At 54.6% G+C, this 21,155-nt stretch overlaps 1 protein-coding gene across 1 annotated transcript in view; it reads right to left on the minus strand.

The window, feature by feature from the left end:
* Positions 1 to 664: 664 nt before the first annotated feature.
* CARS2 (cysteinyl-tRNA synthetase 2, mitochondrial) overlaps positions 665 to 21,155 on the minus strand; it is a 43,958-nt gene continuing 23,467 nt past the window's right edge. Inside the window, exons 8-15 of the mRNA XM_006732598.3 lie at positions 15,853 to 15,986; positions 14,120 to 14,187; positions 5,056 to 5,122; positions 4,349 to 4,487; positions 3,160 to 3,283; positions 2,488 to 2,586; positions 999 to 1,205; positions 665 to 813 (exon numbers count right to left, since the gene is read on the minus strand). Of these exons, the coding sequence (XP_006732661.2) occupies positions 745 to 813; positions 999 to 1,205; positions 2,488 to 2,586; positions 3,160 to 3,283; positions 4,349 to 4,487; positions 5,056 to 5,122; positions 14,120 to 14,187; positions 15,853 to 15,986 (907 nt within the window). The 3' untranslated portion in view covers positions 665 to 744. The remainder of the gene's footprint in view (positions 814 to 998; positions 1,206 to 2,487; positions 2,587 to 3,159; positions 3,284 to 4,348; positions 4,488 to 5,055; positions 5,123 to 14,119; positions 14,188 to 15,852; positions 15,987 to 21,155) is intronic.

The following is a 21,155-nucleotide window of genomic DNA, read 5'->3' on the forward strand; positions in this document are numbered from 1 at the left end:
CAGGTTCGGCATCTGGCCATCAGGGGACAGTAATCCCCCTGTACTGAAGGGACCCGGTTTGGGTGTCCTCATCAAGGGCCTACCTGCCAGGTGGGATCTTTGCGCGAGCTGGGTCACTGTCGGCAGGTCCATTTCTGAGCGGGTTTCCTTGCCTGTAGACTGGGACACCAGTGCCTTTTGGGGTCCTGAAGGTTGGTGACCAGGGGATGCGGCTGGGGAGCGTCCCCACCGTGCCCAGCGTGCACTCGGCCGCTGCGCCCACACGGCGTGCCCGCCGACAGTGCCGGACCTAGGGCAGCCTGGCCGGGGACGGAGAGCGGGTGTGGGCCGCGTGGTGTGGGCGCCGGTTCTGCCCCCTGCTCTGCAGTCTGTGCTCACACCTGGGTCTTGCTCTCACTGGTGTGTCCACCACACGGTGGTTTTCTGTGGCGGACACATTACTTTTGTAACAGAAATAAATGTAGGAAGACCGCCTCCCCTCTGTGGGGGAGGGCTGCCCTGTTTGGGGTCCTCGTCCCTAGTTCGGCACTGCCCCGGACCCCCTGTAGGACTTACATCCTCCGCCCAGGGCTCACGGTCCTCCCGTGACGGCAGCCCGGGCCCCAGGGGCCAGCATCAGGACCAGTGTTGGCCCGTGAAGAATCCACTTCTCAGGCGCATGGTATCGGTTGGATTGACTTTAATGGTGACTGAGCAGCCACAACGGGAAACTTTCCTGTAAGCACAGGATGGTGCTGGGGGCCGTCAGCTCCCCGGTCTGGGGCCTTCTGTCCTCTGATCCAGCAGCTCCCACGTGGATGTGCTGCTCCTGTCCTGGGGAGGAAGCACCAGGGGAAAGTGGGCCAGTCAGGGCTCAGTGCCCGCCCGGTGCCTCCACACGGCCCTCCTGACGGCACTGGGGTCGGGGGCTCGGGACGTCCGGGCTCTGCCCGGTCCACGTTTGTGCGACGCCGCCCGGTTTGCACAGTACGTCGGGGTGACGGTGCCCAGCGGCTCACCTTGATGCTGATGCCGTGGGCGACGAGGTCCCGGCGCAGAGCGTCACACGCCTCCAGCAGGGGCTGTGTGTCCAACAGCTGCTGCCGTCGGCCCTCCCTGGTGGCCGCTCCTGTGGCCAGGGCGAACTGCCGGACCTGCAGCCGGAACTGGACCAGCTGTTCCACCACGCTGTGCAGAGTGGCCCGGCTGCCGTCCCCTGAAACAGACTACACCAGGCAGAGTGGCGCCGTCAGCAGGGCCCTGGTAGCTGCCCACACGGTGGGGCCCAGCTGGGAGGGGGTGCGGGGGAGGGGGGGGCTCGGTGCCAAGCTGACCCAGCGCACGTCCTCCCCAGGGCTGTCCTGGCCTGCACGTCCTGGTCACCAGGCAGAGCTCCCCAACGCCGCCGGCAGGTGCAGACCCAGGGCTCCCCTGTCCGCGTCCTCGGGAGCAGTCTCCATGAGGCTGACCTGGCTGGGCAGCCCTCCTCCCATCCCACAGACGCGCTACCGTCTCAGGTGGGGTCTTTATCAGCCGGCTCCCTAGGCAGAGTCTGGGAGCGCAAGCCATGCTGACTCCTGAAACCGAATCTGTTCTCTGACCAAACACGGAAAGCAACGTCCGCCTCGCGTGTAGTTCGCACACACGTACGCTCTCACTGCCTGTTCACAGACTGACCGTCTCCACGGCCAGCCGGAGGTCTCAGTGGATCAGGCCCTCTGCGACCTACACGACTTCTCCTTCCTTACAGGGAGGGGATCCTAGTGCCTGTCTGTAGAAACAACACATCCTACAACTCGGGGTCAGGCTTCTCAAACCTACAGAATCCTCGGTTACTGCTTCCACGATAAAGGACCGTGTTTATGGTCACAAAGACATGAGCCCAAAGCGGGATCCAGTGTCCGCCGTCGAGGAGGGGGAGGCGAGCGAGCAGTTTCTGACAAGGGCCAGGCACCACGCGGCCTCCACAGCACCATCTGGGAAGAGTGAGTGGTCCCAGCACACGGATGATGGAGCCCAGACCTTTCCATGTTTACGACCTGCTCACCGAGTGTCTAGAAGGGGCCTCACAGTGGAGCAGGGCGGGGAGGGTGCTGGGGAGGAGCGGGGCCCCGGGGGAGAGGAGGGGCGTCGTGCGGGAGGCTGGCCGGGGAGTGGGGGGATGGCCCAGACCCCGCCACGGGAGACAGCGAGGGGCTCGGCCGGAAAGTGTCCTACTGTGCACCCAGCTGCACTCTGAGTCTCAGAAGAGACAAGGGAAAAGAACGTGTGCAGACGGAGAGCACGCGGTCTGCAGCCAAGCGGGGCCGCGGGTTCTGCTCGGAATCCCTGCAGCGTCAGATAATAAGACACTAGCTCTGAGCCTGTTTGCTTTTTCAGGAACGTATTTTAGGCACGTAAATAAATTCAAGAAATTGTCCATTAAAATGAACATAAAAGGGGAGGAGACAGTGGGGACTACACAGAGGCGCCCTCCCCCAGGCGAGGACTGAGAAGGGCAGGGCGTACCTGTCTGTCCGCCAGAGAAATCCCGACAGTCTCGAAGAACTGTTCGACGTAGGACACGATGGAGCCAAACACGGCAGGACTCCTGGGACCGCCGGGTTCCTGTGACAGATCACCCAGAGGAGGTGCGTGAGGAGCCAAGGAAACGACGAAAAAGACATGGACGCAGCCGGTCGCTGCTCCCGTCGCCGGGCAGGGACGGCCCTGGCGGGGCCCTCACTGGCACGCCATGGAAGCCTGCGCCTCTGTCTGCCCATCTGTGAGACGGCGATCTGCTAGGGCCTGCGTGCTGGTGTCCCCCAGATCCAAATGCTGACACCTGACCCCCCGTGCGACGGTGTCGCGGGCGGGTCTCTGGGAGGTCACTGGCGCACGCACGGAGACCCATCAACAGGACTGGCACCAGGCCCAGAGCAGGGCCGGGCTGCGTGGGCAGTGGGGTCCACCCACGGCTTCCCCCCAAGTCCTATTTCACGTGCCAACAGGCTCAGCTTCCACAGAGTCCCCTGAGCAAACGGGCGGATGCCGCCTGTCCGTGTGCAGGACCTCCCTGCTCCGGGGGAGGTGGGGGGGGCCCGGAGGCCACCGCAGGGAGCTGGCAGGGCGGCGGCTGTGCCGTCCCGAGGAGGGAGCCCCCCCCACACTACCCGGCCTACAGCCCCGTCCGGGACGCACCTCAGCGGGCGCCGTCAGCTGTCTGTTCCCGTGGTGGATGAGGTCCATGACGGCGTCCACCGCCGCGGGCGTGTCGAAGTCGTCCGCCAGGGCGGCCTTCACGGCCTGCTTGGCATGGCGGAGCCTGGGAGAGACACGGTGCTCCTCAGCCCCTGGACCGGCCCGGCCCCCCCAGCACAGAAGTGACTGTGAGTTCACCCCCCGCCCTCCTAGGCCGGCCTCACAGCCCGCTGACAGTCCTGACGGGGTAAGATCAGCGCGGCAGCGTCCCGCACCCCCGAGTCCGGGGGACGCCCCTAACCCCGGTCTTAGCACACCCCGTGCACCGGCAGCGGGTTCCAGATGCAGCGGTGAGAAGTAAGGGTCACACGACAGCATGCGGCGTGGTCAGCTGTCTGCATTATGCACCACAATGTGGCCCCCCTCCCCAGGAGCACGTAGGCAGGACACCTGCTCCCACGACGACGGCCCGGCCTCCCTGAGGGCGAGGGTGGCCGCTCATGCCCCGCCCCCACCCCCTTGTGAGCTGCACCTGCGCGCGGACAGCCTGAGCCTCTGAGCAGCGGGCCTGCCGGGCGCGGGGTCCGGGGACCCTGGGGCCACGTCAGGCCTAGGACATGGCCCCCACCGGGCTCGGAGTGTGTCTTGCTTCCCGCACCGGGCTGCGGCCTCTCCACGACCTTCCCTCTGCTGCTGGAGCCCCGCCCCCCGCCCGCCAGCATGCTCTCCCCACCTCCTTTCCTTCCCCAGCCATGGCAAGGACACTCCGGTCCCCTCAGTCCTCCCTCCTGCACGCCTGCTGCTTCAGACACTGAAGCTTTGTCTCCAAGACTAGCTCCCCACTGCCCACCATTACTGGTCTTCACCCCACTTCCTGCAGACGCCCCGATTTCCAGGCATGGGGAAGGATTGGGCTCCTACCCGTGGAGCAAGGTGACCAGAGCCCTTGCGTCACTCACCGACAAACGCCAGTGAGCGCCTGTCCAGGCACGGGTGTGACCCCCCGCCCCTCACAGCCACCCTGCACACACGGCATCCTCGTCTCTCCCCAGCAGGACCACCGACTCGCCCGAGGCACCTCCTGCACCAGCAGCCCCGGGGGACCTCAGCCTCCGAAAGCCTCTCCCGTCTCAGGCAGCCCCACGTCTGGCGCCCGCGACCCTCGGCTGGATGCTGGGAGGGTACCTACCTCTCCCACAGCACATCGTCCCTGATGGGGCCGCATACCAGCTGCCCCCTCATGTAGGCCCGGGCGTCCTCCACAAACGCGGCTGCCGCCAGGAGGAGGTGCTTGGCCTCGAGCATGGTGCCGTCACTGTAGTCGATGGCTGTGGAGGGGACGCGGGAGGCACTCTGCAGGCCTGGCGCTTCTCAGCCAGAAGCCAAGCAGCGGACGCAGGACACCTGCTCCCCCGCCCCACTCGGATCATGAGGGTCTATCCTGACCCGGGCCTCAGCACCATTCCCAATATGCTTTGGCCAAGGGGTTCACTCCTGCTGAGACAGGTGACTCTGGGAAGCGGGAGAGACCCCTGGGCCCTACACCACCTCTTGGGAGACCAGCCAACGGTGGGGACTTAGGGCTCTGTATTCCAGCACAGGGAGCGAGGACAGGCTCTCAAACTCAGTGCTTTACAGCATGTTGAGAACATGCCCTCCACCCGGGCCCCGCGTCCAGACCCACACAGAGGAGAGCTGGGGGCCGACTGGAAAACCCATGGCCTCCAAGAGACAAGCTTCTGGAACCTTCTGGCTGGGAGCTGGGATTATGCTTCCTAATAGTGCATCCTCCGGCTTCCTTTCAGGCATTAGCCCGTGTTCAGCCATTCCCCAAGCGCTGTCAGAGGACTCTTCCCTGAGCCGCCTGAGTGCGCACGGGCCTCACGTCTCGCTCACCTGACCTGTAGCTGCTCCGCATGCAGAAGAGCCGGAAGACATCAGGGGAAAACATCTTCAGAAAGTCCTAACAGGGAGAGACCAGGGAGAAATGGGAAATCAGAGTACGTACGACAACTGCGTGAGCTGATCTGGCATATCAAGCCATCAGGAATTTTTACGAAAAGCTTTGTTTTGTTTCCAGACTATTAGCACACCCCCACCCCACGTTCCCACAGGGTCTTCCCTGTTCAGTCAGTGTCTGTGGGAAAGGCCGGCTGGGGGCAAACCTGGCTCTGTGCTGATGCAGGGAGTCTGCGCTGTTGTCCTCGGGAGCCCCTTCCCACAACGCGGTGGCCAAGCGAGGGAAGGGTGCGGGGGGGGGGGGTGCCCAGCTCCTGGGCCTGTGTCAGCGCTAAGATGAAGCAGGGCCCAAGCTCAGGTTTCTTGAAGAACACACCACCACCTCTGATTAAACATCAGTGAGAACCTGTCCTTGAACGGATGACTTCCCGAACGTCTATGCAAAGAAGCGTATCCCTTCTCTATGAGGAGGAATAACTGGGGAAACCTGGCAGAAGTTGTTCAAACAGCATGAAACTCAACAAATTTCCATGTGGTGGCTGCGGCAAGAAGCGCTCAGTGACCTTACGGGGGTGAGGGGGAAGGGAGGACAGCCAGCCTCCGCGGGGCACTGCTCGGCCTGCCAGGGACGTGCTCGGACACGGCCCACGGTGGCACCAAGGACAAGCCGGCTCCAGCAGGACCATCTGACAACGTGGAGTTAAGGTCAAAACCCAAAACCATCCTGTCCCTTTGTCGTGGATTCTCTGTGAGCAAAAGGACGTTCTCAGCCCTTCTCCTGTGAACCCGCTCCGTGTCTAGCAGTTACTTCTGGCCTCCCTCAGCAACAGTGACCCAGTGGGTGACAGCTGGAGGACACCGTGGCCCGGACCCCGCACCAGGGCCGGCAGGTGGCCCCCCAGGGAGCAGGTGCGCTGACAGCCTTCCTGGGGAAGGACGAGCAGACACACCACTTTAAATGCAGTGTAGTTACTACACCACAAACAGTATAAGCAGACAGAACACGAACGCTGTAGCAGACCTCATCGCTCACAGACGGCTAGGGTCTAACATGTTCGAACAGCATGTCCTCTACCCCGGTGTCAGAGACGAGGCTCAGAGAATGGAAAACCTGTCCCCGCAGCGCCGGGGGCTCCATCCCAGCTCCCAGCTCTGTGCTGCTGTCTGTGCTTAGTCCTCCTTGCGTCTTACTTGCTAGTTCACTTCCCCACTGTGGTACTTCTGAGGTCCTCCCAGTTCTCAGGCCCACAAATGGTGCTTCTCTGAGCAGTTACGTGCACAGGCTTCCTGTGCCTGGGCCACGCCATGCAGCAGGACCTGGGGGCCACGACTTCCGGGTGTGGCTCTGCTCCACTGGACCTGAGTGCTGGTCTGGGTTTACGCCTGGAACGCAGGGGCACGTGGACGGCCGCTCACCAGCATGCACAGGGCCTTCCGGCCACCCTCTTTGCCTTTTTCCCGTACGTCCGAATAGTTTCTTTAGAATTCCTTCGGGGAAGCGCAGACTCAGCTGCTTTATAGCTTGTTACAAGTTGCTTTCCTGCAAGCACGTATCAGGGGACCAGTCCCCAACCGCCACCCCTCCTTTCCTGTGCTGTTTGGTTTTTTCAATTGCTGTTTTGCTCGTGTTGCTTTTTTCATAAGTTTTTGCCAGATGTTTGGTGTGTAGGAGTCCGGAGTCAGTGGGGAGCTGTTTCCAGCAAGGCTGAGCGGTGCCTCTCACAGGTCGGCTGTAGACCGCTCATCCGCCAGAGAAACAGATACCGCGCCACGTTCTCCAAACCTGTGCTTTCTTTGAACTGGAAACCTTTTCCTTCTCTTTTGCCTTTCTGCTCGTATTTGTGCATTCGGTTAAAAAATTTAAAGTGGTATGGCTGTTTTCTGTCCACTGAAGCACTCTGATCTTTCTAAAAAAGAGAATCTCTCTTCCATTTTAGTATTTCATATTTTCTGGGTGGCTACGTTCTCTATTTCACTCCTAAACCCTATTTCACTCCATTTAAACTCCATTTAAAATCCTAAAAGGATTTTAGGGTTTTATTTTTTAATTTTTTATTTATTTTTTTAAAGATTTTATTTATTTGACAGAGACACCACGAGAGAGGGAACACAAGCAGGGGGAGTGGGAGAAGGAGAAGCAGGCTCCTGGCCGAGCAGGGAGCCCGATGCGGGGCTCGACCCCAGGACCCTGTGATCATGACCTGAGCCGAAGGCAGATGCTTAACGACTGAGCCACCCAGGCGCCCCTAGGGTTTTATTTTAAAGGGTTTTTCCTCCCAGTCAGAATATGTACTCATTCAGATTAACCTCAATGTGTATTCAGAAATCTAAGACTAGTTCTCCACAGCCCAGCAACAGGACAAGATGTTTCTTCTCACCACCGTGGGGGGCTCCCGTGAAGGAGTTACAGTACCACAAGGAGAAATCTGTGATCTAGTGTTTCTACAGCATTTGGTCCCTGGGAGCCAACTGCTGATAATAACAGAATGAAAGGACAACCACATCCAACTACTGTCCTGTTACCACTTGCTGAGCACTGGGTTTATCTTGACTGCTGGCCGCTGGTTCTGGGTGTACACAGGGTGACATCCAACAAAACGGAAAGGTGGGCTACGGACCCAGAGAAAGCATTCGCAGACTATGTATCTGATAAGAGGTGAGTACCCAGAATACATAAAGAACTCCTACAGCTCAACAGCACAAGACAGCCTGATTCAAAAATGGGCAGAAGACATGAACAGACATTTCTCCAGGGAAGACATACTGATGCCCACCATCACTCATCATCAGGGAAATTCAAATCAAAACCATGATGAGATACCACCTCACACCTGTCAGAATGGCTAGAATCAAAAACAGAAGAAACAACAGGTGTTGGTGAGGATGCGGAGAAAAGGGAACCCTCGTGCACGGCTGGTGGGAATGCAAACCGGCGTGGCCACTTTGGAAAACAGTATGGAGGGTCCTCAGAAAGTTAAAAATAGAGGGCGCCTGGGTGGCTCAGTTGGTTAAGCGACTGCCTTCGGCTCAGGTCATGATCCTGGAGTCCCTGGATCGAGTCCCGCATCGGGCTCCCTGCTTGGCATGGAGTCTGCTTCTCCCTCTGACCCTCCCCCCTCTCATGTGCTGTCTCTCATTCTCTCTCTCTCAAATAAATAAATAAAATCTTTAAAAAAAAAAAAAAAGAAAGTTAAAAATAGAGCTTCCCGGGGCGCCTGGGTGGTTCAGTCGTTAAGCGTCTGCCTTCGGCTCAGGTCATGATTCCGGGGTCCTGGTATCGAGCCCTACATAGGGCTCCCTGCTCCGCGGGAAGCCTGCTTGTCCCTCTCCCATTCCCCCTGCTGTGTTCCTTCTCTCACTGTCTCTCTGTCAAATAAATAAAATCTTAAAAAAAAAAAAAAATAGAGCTTCCCTACGACCCAGGAGTTCCATTTCTGGATAATTACCTGAAGGAAACAAAATCCGTATCTCGAAGAGGTATCTGCACCCCCATGTTTACTGCATCACTGTTCACAACAGCCAAGATACGGAAGCAACCTAAGTGTCTGTGAATGGACGAATGGATTAGACAAATGTGATACAGACACATGTACGTACAATGAAGTATTATTCAGTCGTCAAAAAAAAAATCTGCCATTTGTGACAAATGGATGAACCTGGAAGACATTATGTTAAGTAAATAAAAAGAGAAAGACAAATACTGTAGGATCCACCCATGTGTGGAAGAAAAAAAAAAGTCGCGCTCACAGAAACAGAGTAGAATGGTGCTTGCCGGGGGCTCGGGCTGGGGGAGACGGGGAGATGCTGGTCAAAGGGTACAGATTCTGAGCTGTATGATGAAGCAGCTCTGGGCCTCTAACGGACAGCACAGTGGCCGTAATTAGTAACACTGTGTCGGGTACTTGAAACTTGCACGCAGGAAATCTTAAGTGTTCTCATGTGTTAACTAACCTATGTGCAAACAGTTCACCACATGCACGCGTATCAAATCATCATGTTGTACACTCTAAATACACACAGTTGCACCTGTCAATCATACCTCAGTGAAGCTGGGAAAGATAAGGGAGGGGGGAAGCGCTGTACCTTCCCGAACCTCATTGCCCTGAATACCTGGGTCGCCCTCCCTGTTGCTGGTCTTTGTGGAGGTCACGCTTTACCCTATTCCTCCCACTGCTCAGCCTCCACACACAGCATGACCACAGCTCCCGGACAGGTGAAATGTCACCTGGCCTGTGTGCTGGGAGGCCAGGGGGCGGCGAACACTCAGACAGTGAGCTACGGGGGCGCAGGCCAGCAGGAAGCTGGGTGCAACCCCCGCTAACGCACACTGCCCTTCCCCCAGCGCCCGGGGCAGGCGGACTGACCACAGACTCGGCCCTTTGCCTCACTTCACGTGCTCGGGGGCCCTCAGAGTGGGCGCTGCTAGGTCATGTTCAGAAGGAAAAACTAAGACTTTGACAGTAAGATAACGGGTCCCAAATCACAACCTAGAGGTTAGAAAAGGCCCGTTTTGAGCTGTTACCTGAACTGTAATGGTTGAGCTTTCCCCACGCGGACTCCAGTCTGTCAAGCAGAAAGAATCAAGTTTTCCTGCAGACCGTTCTAAAAGCCTGTCCATGGTCTCCCAAATAATGAGGACTGGCAGGAAAACCTCCTGCTAGAAACTGGGAAACCGACATGTGTTTTTTCCATGACGGACATGGCTGAGCATCCCCAGGGACTGCCCGCAAGGCCAAGTTGCAGACTGGCCAAAATACAAAGTAACAAGAGACAATAAGTACACACGCTCAAATGCACCATAATAAACAGAGAAATGGAAATTTAAAATCTAGCTGTCAATTTTCACCAAGTTAACAGGGAAAACGTTAACCAGATTAAGACTGTACGGAGTTCATGTGGATAAGGGAAATGGACACTTTCATTCCCTGCCGGCGGGAACGTCGAGCACACCTGCTATGCTACCAGAGGCTTTATCCAGAACACTCTGCATGCACACATCCTCTGACGGCCTTCATGCTACACTAATCATGGTACCGCAGCACCCCATGGGCCCCCAAGTGCTCGTGAAAAGCAATGCAGGCGCTGTAACATCTATGAACGTTTAAGATGCACACCCTCTAGTAGACAGTTTGACACAATTTAAATGACCATCAACAGGACACTGTTTAAATTAATTAAGATGCAACGGACAACCCAGCCATTCTGAAGAATTAACTCCATATGGAAGAAACTGACCCAAAAGATTCATTAAGTGAATAAAGCAAGTGCAAAACAGTTCGACCACTTGGGTGGAAAGAAAAAACCGAGAAATGTATTTACACACGTGCACTGTGCCAAGAAGCTGGTGACAGTTGCTCTGGGAGAGAACACGGGCAGCCGGGGAGCGTGGCCGGGGAGGAGGAGGGCTCCTCATGCCCCGCGGCTCCCCGGCCTTGTCTGCAGTCTGCACACTTCCTGGGGGAAGCCCACTCCTTCTAAAACCACTTGTTGTGAAGGGGGAAAAGCAAGGTGCACTCCAGGACACACGGTGCACCGCATGAGGAGGAGAAAATCAGGACTCCTACACAGACGGCTTCCTTCTGTCACAGCGAACGCTGGGAGGGTGACCTGGGGACAAGCCACACGGCAGAGGCGCACTGGGGATGGCGTCCTGGGCCCTCGGCTCAGTGCTCCCCGCTGAACTCGGACAACACTTCATGCTCTCAGAAAATAGAGGGAAAGGGGAAAGAGATGCCCTCCAACTGGAAACAAATTTGACAAACGAGCCTGCTGTGCAGCTAAGGGGGACGCCACCCAGCAAATTACACTCTGTGCGGGCGTGTGCCCAGCCGCGTGACCCCCGTGCCAGAGGCTGAGAGCGACAGGAAACGCAAGCCCAGCACCGGCAAGTCCACGGAGACAGAAAGACCAGGGGACGCTGGGGGCTGAGGGGGGAGGGGAGTGAGCGCTTCACGGGCGCGTGGTTTCCGTGTGGCTCGGGGAGCGTGTCAAGTAGGTGGCTGGGACAGGTGCCCAACTCTGTGAAGATGCTAAAAACCACTGAATAATACACTGTACAGGGTGAAGCCTCCATATGTGAATTATGTCTCAATAAAGCTGTTATTAAAACCAGAATTGCTAGAAAACCTTAACTTTACTCAATACAATTACTCTACTGTTAATAGGAATATTGGTATTAAATTTTACAACATGTCGATTTTAAGATAAAGCACAAAGCTGATATGCTGTTGTAAGGAAACAAGATTTTTTGTAAAAGAGGAAAAGAGCTAAAACAAGCCAGTCCCGCCGTGTAAGACTGGATAGCTCACAGTGAACTCCAGCAGCTGACGACTTCGCGCGTGGGGGTCCATCTCGTCCTCCAGCTCTGTCCCCTGAAGGGGCCTGGAAGCAATGTCACTCCAGCAGCAGCAAACACACCAAATTCCCAGACCTTGGCTCAAAATTCCATGTCCTCGCAAAGGCAGCAAAGCTCCTTGGAGAAGTGGCAGCTTTGGGGCCAGAGGCAAAGGGAAACAGGGCGGAAAGCAAGGATGCACACGGGGCATTTCCCTGGGACGCAGGAACCAGTCAAGGGAGCCTCCTCCCTGCCTTCCCCCAGGGTCAAATCTGGGATAATTTCGGCATAAAAAGGATGAAGACTGAATTGATAATACACAAAGTACAAAAGCTGAACTCCTAGCAATATTGAAAAGAGAACAACAGAGAACCCCCGTCTTTGAAGAGGAGGGCCAGCCGGGCAACAGCACAAGACAGTGTGCTTCACCAGGACTACTGACGTGCAGGACGGGGCGAAGCCCCCAGCGGACGTGAACACCACAGGCGGCAGCTGTCAGGGTACGGGATGCCCGGCGGCAGATAACCTCGCTGGCTGTCCAGGCGCACGGGAAGGAGATAAGAATCTCTACATCAGAGAGATGTGGTGGCCGTCACGGACCCCAGCGGTCAGACCCATCACTAACAGCAGGACGGCCTAGTGCTGTGGCCCCCAGAGGGCTGCCGTGTGGGGCCCACAGCACCGCGGAGGAAGTGTTCCCGCCAGATTTACCCCGACCTGAGTCAAGCCTCGAGGCCTCACTTCCAGCTACGGGAAGAACGGGAGACAGAAGAATGAGTTACATGACACCACAGAGAAACAAATACAAAATGCATGATGTTCAACAAAACTGGCCTCATGTCTTCAAAAATTCAACACCGCACAGAAAATAAAAGGAGAGAGACTATTGTGGATCTGAAGCCAGAAACACCCAGTCACAGAGGAGCTCCTGTCTCCCCCCATCTGCTGCGGTACAGATGGACCTGGAGGGCATCACGCTGGGTGGAACAGGCCAGTCACAAAGGGCAAATGCCGCGTGTCTGCACTTCCATGCGCTTCCCAGAGTGCTCACCGTCCGTCACGAGACCAGGGAGCAGCCTGGCGGACGCCAGGGGCTGGGGAGGGGGCGGCGGGGACTTGCTCAACAGGGGAAAGGTCCAGTTTGGCCAGATAAGGAAGTTCTGGAGCTCTCTTGCACAATGACGTGAGCACCGTGCACGTAACAATAGTTACGACGGTGACTTTTATGTTCTGTGTTTCACCACAATGAAAAATACCTTCTGAAAGGCCCAAGAAGACACAGCATAGAAATGCAACACAGGAACCTTCACTGGATCCTGGTTTGAAAAAAACCAAGGCTATAAAAGACATTGGGACACATGGAAAAATCCGAACACTGAGGAGTCAGTGATGTTAAGGAATTAGTGCTGACATTTTTGGCATCTGGGTTACACAGGAAAACGTCCTTGTTTTGGGGAGTAGCACGCAGAATGGGGCAGTGTCATGATGTCTGATGGCTCAGCAACCGTGGTGATAAAGTACACACCGTGCACGCCTATGTGCCCACCGCTCCCATCAGTACCCCAGAAGCAGTAAAGGTAGCAAAGTAACAACTCTTGAATCTGTGGCAAGTATATAAGTTTAACTCTTCTGTAGGAAAATGTGTAGAACACTGAACACTTCCAGTTAAGAAAAGCATGTAAAGACTATTTTATGAGGAGCACTCCCCTTTTGGCTTCCAGCGCCCCCATCCGCAGGGGATACGCTCCGCAGCCCCTGTGGATGCCTGAATATGTGACAGGACCAAAGCCTCTGGGTTTCCTGGACAAACATGCCTGTGAGAACATTTCATTATACTGCAGGCACAGGGATTAACGACAACAATAGGACACATACAACCGTGATGCTGTGATGAAAGTTACCGGGATGTGGTCTCCCTCTCCCTCAACATACCTTCCTGTCCGGTGCTATAGCCTCTCTTGTGATAAGGAGAGATTTCGAATGCCCCCATGACGAGGGGAGCTGAGGGGACGGACACAGGCTTGGGACGCAGCACGAGGCTGCTGGTCACGGCCCCCGGACCGCGTCCGTGAGACCGTGACCGTGAGACCACGTCTGCGAGACCGCGCACAGGGGGCGACTGTATGTAAATCTGGTGGGAACAGCTCGAGTGCTCGCGTGTTAGGGGATGAGGGTCTGGTAACTGGCCTTGCATTTTAACATTTGCAATTAAAACTACATTTGGCTTTATGGGCCCAAAGATGAGCGAAGTGTTGGAAGCGCCCCCGTGAGTTCACGTGTTTTCCGCTCATGTGGACACTCACACGCCGCCCCCGCCCCCACAGCACAGCGAAGTCGTGAAGCCACAGGCCGGCAGGTGGGCGCTGGGACAGGAAAAGGAGTAAACGGGACTCAGGGTAGCCGTGTGGGCCAAGGCCAGGGAAGAAGGTGGTGTGAGCGTCCGGACGCAGGAGGGGACAGGCAGACGTCCGTGGGGAAGCCGGCCCACGGGGGGCAGGGGACTCGGCCGAGAACCAGAATGCCGGATACCGCTGCGCTTTTACCACGAGAAACAGTAAGTTAAACGTGGCGGGAGGAGAAGCCTGTCAGGGCCGGGAGCACTGGCGATCAGAGACTGGGGTCGCCCCACACAGCAGCCCTCCGGACAGGTCAGCGGTGCCCCGTTACCTTAATGGTAATGTAGTTTTTCAGCGATTTGGACATTTTTTCTTCTTCGCCTTTCACGTGCAAATGCCCTGAAACAAAAACAGTAGTTTGTTCTGAACTGGGTGGAAGAGGGGGGAGCAGCTGGGGCTGCGGGTCAGCTTCACACGCCGCGCTCGCTCTGCAGGAGGCAAACACCCACGTCCGCGTTGCTATAGGACAGTGACCCCCAGGAGGGAAGCCACAACCACACCTGCTGGAGGGCGTGGGGTCCGCCCTGCCCCCCCGGCACCCCGTGCCACCCTGCCCCCCGTCCTGCGCCCTGGAAACACCAGCCTGAGGCCTCGTCAGCCCAGCAGAGGCCAGAACTCTGCTTCTGCAAACCAGGCACCCAGCAATATCCACTGGATTTTGGACGTTCCGAACTGCACGTCTTTGAGAAGGACTGATTCGATTTCCCGCTGCAGTCCGTTTCTGCGGGCTTCTCGAGAGCCTGGCACTCCTTCACCCCCACGTACGGAAGACAGGAGGACCCAAGTCCGGGGCTTCTCAGTCCCAGCGGGGCTCCCCTGGGCTGTACGTTCACATGGTTTACTTCCGGGGCCCCCTCTCCTGACACGGTAGGACATCGAGCACAACGGGGCTCCACGGACGAGCTTTCTGAGAACTGGTGAAAATGTGGCTTCCAAACAGAAATATAACCTTCAACGCGCACTTCGATGTAACATGTCCACACCAAACACAATTAAACATTTTTTAAGTTGACAGTCGTTGGAAAATGAAACCCATCTGACAACTTCTCTTGCATCCTTTACATCAGGAAGGAGACACAGCTGTTCCCCCAGCCGCGGGCGGCCGTGGGATGAAGGAGATGAAGGAGAACACAGTGCCACGGGAGCACGGCCACGGCAGGTGTGCCCGACGGCTCATCCGGGTGCCGTGTCCCCGCATGTGAGACGGGACGGGGCGTGGTGCCTCGGTCGTTGGACGGTCTCTGCCCGACGGGCTCTGTGCGCATTTATGCCGCAGGTGCCTTCCCCTCCAGTCCCATGCCAGAGGGAGACAGTGGCATGTGCCGGGCCCCAGGGGTCAGCTCTGGAGCCCCTGCGCAGCGCCCACCCTGCTGGCCCCGGGTGGAACCGGGACCATCAGGCTTTCGCCCTATTTCAGGAATCTGCCAGCAAGCCGCGTTGTTGGCAGAAATACAGGGTTTCGGCCACTGTTGGGTTCCCCCCGGGAAATACGATGCCAGAAGCAGCCACTGGGCCCACTCCGCTTCTGCTTCGTTTCTTCCCAGACTCCCGTGGGCAGCGCAGTCGTGGGCCTTGCATCGCAGGGAACCGAGGTCTGATTCAGAGATGGCGGTCACCGTGGGGGCGCCTCCCAGGAGGGCTTGGGGTGCGGGAAACGCGGCAGTGGGCGCGCTCTGGGCCAAGCAGCCTCAGGGCTTACGGTCCTGGGAACCTGAGGGAAGTAACGTCAGGCAGCCCACCGCCCGCCACACGGCACACTTTTGCTGCCACCCCCGCACCGAGAATGTTCCCACATTCCACTCAGTCCGCACTTCTTCCAAAAAGGCACACTCGTAACTCCGATCCGGAGAGGCTCACATCCAGCTGCTTCAGACTCAAACGCTGGGAGAGCCAACTCTGTTTCTTCACCTCCTGGAGCCATGCGTTTGCAAATGGAGCGGTTTCACCAATAAAGAAAATCGAAAGAACCGAAATAGAACAAATTAACACGAAGTCATGACTTACCAGAATGCAGAAAATAATTTCCCCACTGCCTGCACTGATGGAAAGCCTCACACTGGGCGATTTCATTCTCGTGATGCGGAAAGGCCAGATCGACCCCGCCCGAGTGGATGTCCAGCTGGCTTCCAAACACCAGACTGCAGGGCAGCGTAGAGACATGGGTTAGTTCAAATAGCACATTTACAGTTAATCCTCCCAGCCTTTATGCAACCAGCAAATGGATCGCAACTTCAAATCAATATGCATGGTAATCTAATTGATGCACACAGAAACTCAAATTGTTTTAATTTCACGAATCTCTAATTCATAGCTTTATCTCCTGGTACAGAGATTTAATTCTCTTTGTTCTGGATATAATAGATGCTTTTAAAAACATACAAAATTGGGGCGTCTGGGTGGCTCAGTCGTTAAGCGTCTGCCTTCGGCTCAGGTCATGATCCCGGGGTCCTGGGATCGAGTCCCACATCGGGCTCCCTGCTCCACGGGAAGCCTGCTTCTCCCTGTCTCGCTCCCCCTGCTTGTGTTCCCTCTCTCGCTGTCTCTCTCTGCCAAATAAGTAAAATCTAAAAAAAAATACAAAATTACCTTTTCTTTTCATAGGTAGAGTTTAGTGGTTTTCCAACTTTAACAAAAGAGCACATAAAATCAAGAGAATTTTTACTATGGCTTTTGAAAATAGAACTATTTAGCATCACATATGAATAACAAGGTAACTGAATTCAAAGCATCACATCTCTGCTCTAACACTTGCGTTCCTGAAAAACCTCAGGTCCCACAAAACTGCAGCCTACAACTAGCAGGGCTGCTGGGGACCATGGGGCTGGCCAGACACTCAAAGTCTGTGTCACTGTCCCCAGAGCACCTGCCTACTAGGGCCAGGCCGGGGCCTCCGCCTGGGACAACAGCAAGAACGTAACTGTCAGCACGGTGAGAACGTGGGCCTGTGGGCGCCCCGGGCAGACGCGGAGCTCCCAAGGCCATCACCTGCCCCTGCGCACAGAGCTCAGGGTACAGACACTGTGAATTCTCTAAACGTGGCTAAAAACAGACATTTCTTTTAATTTTTAATTTTTTTTTTATTAAGTAACCTCTATGCCCAACGTGGGGCTTGAACTCATGACTCCGAGGCCCAGAGTCGCGGGATCTACCAACAGAGCCAGCCGGGTGCCCCCAAAATGGACACTTCCAAAGATGCCACAGCCTCACTGAGATCCCTTCCTGCTGACTCCTACTGGCCTGCTTTAGAAAGACACGTCCACACTGGCCACACCGGTGGGGGCAGGAACGCGCCAGGCCGCTAATACACATCCCTGGTGACGGGCTTTAGAGTCTCTGAGTCCTTGAAGTTCAAGCGGCACGAAGGGAGTGTGAGACCGGAGGGACAGGACCAGGGAGGAGAGAAAAGGGCCTCGTTTCTTTCTATCTGTAATGAGTGATTCATTTTTACAAAGATCTGGAACAAAGCTGACAGTGTTCGGACTTAACAAAGCTAAACGGTGAGGGCGCCTGGCTGTCTCAGTCTGACTCTTGATCTCGGGGTCATGAGTTCCAGCCCCACGTTGGGCATAGAGGTTACCTGAAAAAATAACGCTAAACTGGGTCTATGGTGTTCATTATATTAGTCTCTATCTTGTCTGTAAGTTAGACCTGTTTGAAAACAAGAGAACACCAAGCAGGAATACAAGTCTATTTTCATTATTTAGAGTTCAACAAAAACATTTAATGGTAACATTACATTTGAAATTTACTAAATCTTTTCTACCTACTGTAGAGAAATTATTTGAATCTACAAAATAAATATCTTTTTACCATCCAATATATACCCCACATTGCTCTTAAGTCAAAAGTATTTATAAACACACATAAGTGTGTGCAGTAGGGACTGAGGGCTGGACATGGTTTTTTAATGCAAAGCTGGGCCCTGCTTCGTGACGTCTCAGGAATTCCCAGGTGCGTTTCCAGAAGAGTCCTATCGACATCACCACAGGTGAGGGCAGTAGGGGAGGCCTGGTGGGAAATGTAGCGCCCCTCCTAGGTCCTCAGCAGAACGAACACGACTTGGGTAGGCAGGTCATGGAGCACGAGGCGCTCCCACCTGGGGAGGGAGTGTCCGCTCCGTGTCCACTGAGGAGAAACCAGGCTGGGGTGAGCGTCTGGGGCACAGCACTCTCCTAGGACGGTTGTTCCTTCTGACGCGCACGCTCAGACTCGGCCAGCAAACAGCACCACACATGATGACCAACTGGAGAACTGCGTTTGCTGATCTTCAAGTTTGGGTGTAGCCAGTAGTCTGAAATGTTCATCTTAATTATATTTTCTATATGTTTCTAATCTTTAAAACTGCTCATTAAAGTAAACGTCTACAATGAGCTGAAACCCATCAGATATGTGGAAATCATGGGTTACTAACGATACTAAAAACCCTCACACCTCCCCAGACAGAAAATAAATGTACAAGGTTATTCACTGCAGGTATTTGTAAGAGCAAACCACTGGGAACTACATGCTCATCTGTAGGGTCCTAGCTAAGTGCACGATGGTCCGCCCACCCAGCGCAGCACCATGACACCGAGGCATGATGGCGGGAGAACCATCACAGGCGGTTCTCGGCACCAGTGCTGAGCGGGAAAAGACCTGACAGGCCTGCCTCCGAGATCCCGCGGGCTCAGTTCTACACTACCACAATCATGCGGGTATCACAATAAAGTGAGTCAGATGAACTTTCGGGGTTCCCAGCGCATACAGCAGTGATGTTTACACTACCCTGTAGTCCATTAAGTATGCAGCAGCATTGTCTAAAAAACAATGTACATACGCTAATGAGAAGACACTTTATTGCTTGAAAATGCTAACCATCTTGCGAGCTTTCAGCAAACTGTAGTCTTTTTGCTGGAGGAGGGTCTTGCCCGATGGGGACGGCTGCAGACCCGTCAGGGCAGTGGCTGCTGAAGGCGGGGGTGGCCGTGGCAAGCTCTTACAGTACGACAGCAATAGAGTTCGCCACATCGATGGACTCTTCCTTTCATGAACGATTTGTTCCATGTGATGCTGTCTGATAGCACTGTACCCACAGAACTACTTCCAAAACTGGAGTCCATCCTCTCAAACCCTGCCACTGCTTAATCAACTCAGGTTATGTCATATTCTAAATCCTTTGTTGCCCTTTCAACAACCTTCACAGGGTCTTCACCAGAAGAACATTCCATCTCAAAAAACTATGTTCTTTGTTCATCTGTAAGAAGCTACTCCTCAACAGATCAAGTTTTATCATGAGATCGCAGTGATTCAGTCCCATCCTGAGGCCCCACTTCTGATTCTGGTTCTTCTATTTCCACCACGTCTGCAGTGACTTCCTCCGCTGAAGTCTCAAACCCCCCAAAGTCATCCAAGAGGGTTGTATCAGTGTCTTCCAAACTTCTGCTCATGTTGACACTTGACCTCTTCCCATCAATCCCACATGTTCTCAGTGGCATATACATTGGCAGATCCTTTCCAGAAGGTTTTCAGTTTACTTCCCCAGATCCATCAGAGGAATCACTTTCTTTGGTGGCTATAGCCTTACAAAACGCACTACTTAAATACTCCTTGTTCCATGGGCTGCAGAATGCATGCTGTGTGAGCAGGTGTGAGCACAACATTAATCTCGTCCATCTCCATCACAGCTCTTGGGTGGCAGGTACATCGTCAATGAGCAGTAGGGTTTTGAAAGCAATCTTCTTTTCTGAGCAGTAGGTCTCAACAGTAGGCTTACAATATTCAGTAAACCGTGTTGTAAAGAGATGTGCTGTCATCCAGGCTATTTTGTTCCATTTACAGAGCACAGAGTAGATTTAGCATAATTCTTAAGGGCCCTAGGACTTTTGGAATGGTGAGTGAGCATTGGCTTCAACTTAAAGTCACCAGCTGGCTGCGTTAGCCCATAACAAGGGAGTTAGCCTGCCCTTTGAAGCTATAAAGCCAGGCACTGACTTCTTTCCGGCCACTGAAGACCAAGATGGCATCTTCTTCCAGAAAAAGGGAGTTCTGTCTACACTGAAAATCCGTTGTTTAGCACAGCCACCCTCATTCACTGCCCTAGCGAGATCTTCCGGAGAACTTATTATAGCTTCTCCATCAGCACTGGCACTTTTGTAGAAAAGACTTCTTTCCCTTAAAGCACATAAACCAGCCTCTGCGAGCTTCAGACTTTCCTTCTGCAGCTTCCTCACCTCCCTCAGCCCTCACAGAACTGAAGAAAGTCAGGGCCCTGCTCTGGATTAGGTTTGGCTTAAGGGAATGTTGTGGCTGGTTTGATCTTCTATACAGATGACTAAAACTTTGTCCATGTAAGTAGTAAAGCTGTTTCACTTTCTTATCGTTTGTGTGCTCACTGGAGTAGCACTTTTCATTTCCTTCGAGAACGTTTCCTCTACATTCCCAACCTGGCTGACTGTTTGGCACAAGAGGCCTAGCTTTCGGCCTCTCTTGGCTTTCGACCTGCCTTCCCCACTGAGCTTAATCACTTCTAGCTTTTGTTTGTTTGTTTTAAAGATTTTATTTATTTATTTGACAGAGAGAGAGATAGCTAGAGCAGGAACACAAGCAGGGGGAGTGGGAGAGGGAGAAGCAGGCTTCCTGCCGAGCAGGGAGCCCAATGTGGGACTCGATCCCAGGACCCCAGGATCATGACCTGAGCCAAAGGCAGACGCTTAACGACTGAGCCACCCAGGCGCCCTGTTTGTTTGTTTTTAAAGATTTTCTTTATTTATTTGACAGCGAGAGAGGGAACACAAGCAGGGGGAGTGGGAAAGGGAGAAGCAGGCTTCCCACTGAGCAGGGAGCCCATGCGGGTCTCGATCTCAGGACCCTGGGATCATGACCTGAGCCGAAGGCAGATGCTTAACGACTGAGCCACCCAGGTGCCCCCACTTCTAGCTTTTGATTGAAAGTGAGAGATGTGTGAATTCCTCACTTGAACACTTAGAGGCCATTGGAGGGTTATTAATCAACACTGTTGTGTCTCAGGGAATCGGGAGGCCCAAGGAGAGGGAGAGCAAGGGGGGAATAGCCAGTTCTGGTGCAGTCAGAGCACATACAACATTTGTCGACTAAGTTCATCATCTCACAGTGGGGCACGTGAACATGGCATGGTTCATGTTCCCCCAAACAATCACAGTAGTAACATCCAATACTATGATCACATATCACCATACCAAATATAATAATAAGAAGAAAGCCTGAAATACTGTGAGAATTACACACACGTGACACAGAGACACAAAGTGAGCAAATACTACTGATGCCCACTGACTTGCCCCACACGGGGT

Source organism: Leptonychotes weddellii, chromosome 3 (assembly GCF_054177405.1).
Source record: "Leptonychotes weddellii isolate Sample4059 chromosome 3, ASM5417740v2, whole genome shotgun sequence".
NCBI lineage: Eukaryota > Metazoa > Chordata > Mammalia > Carnivora > Phocidae > Leptonychotes > Leptonychotes weddellii.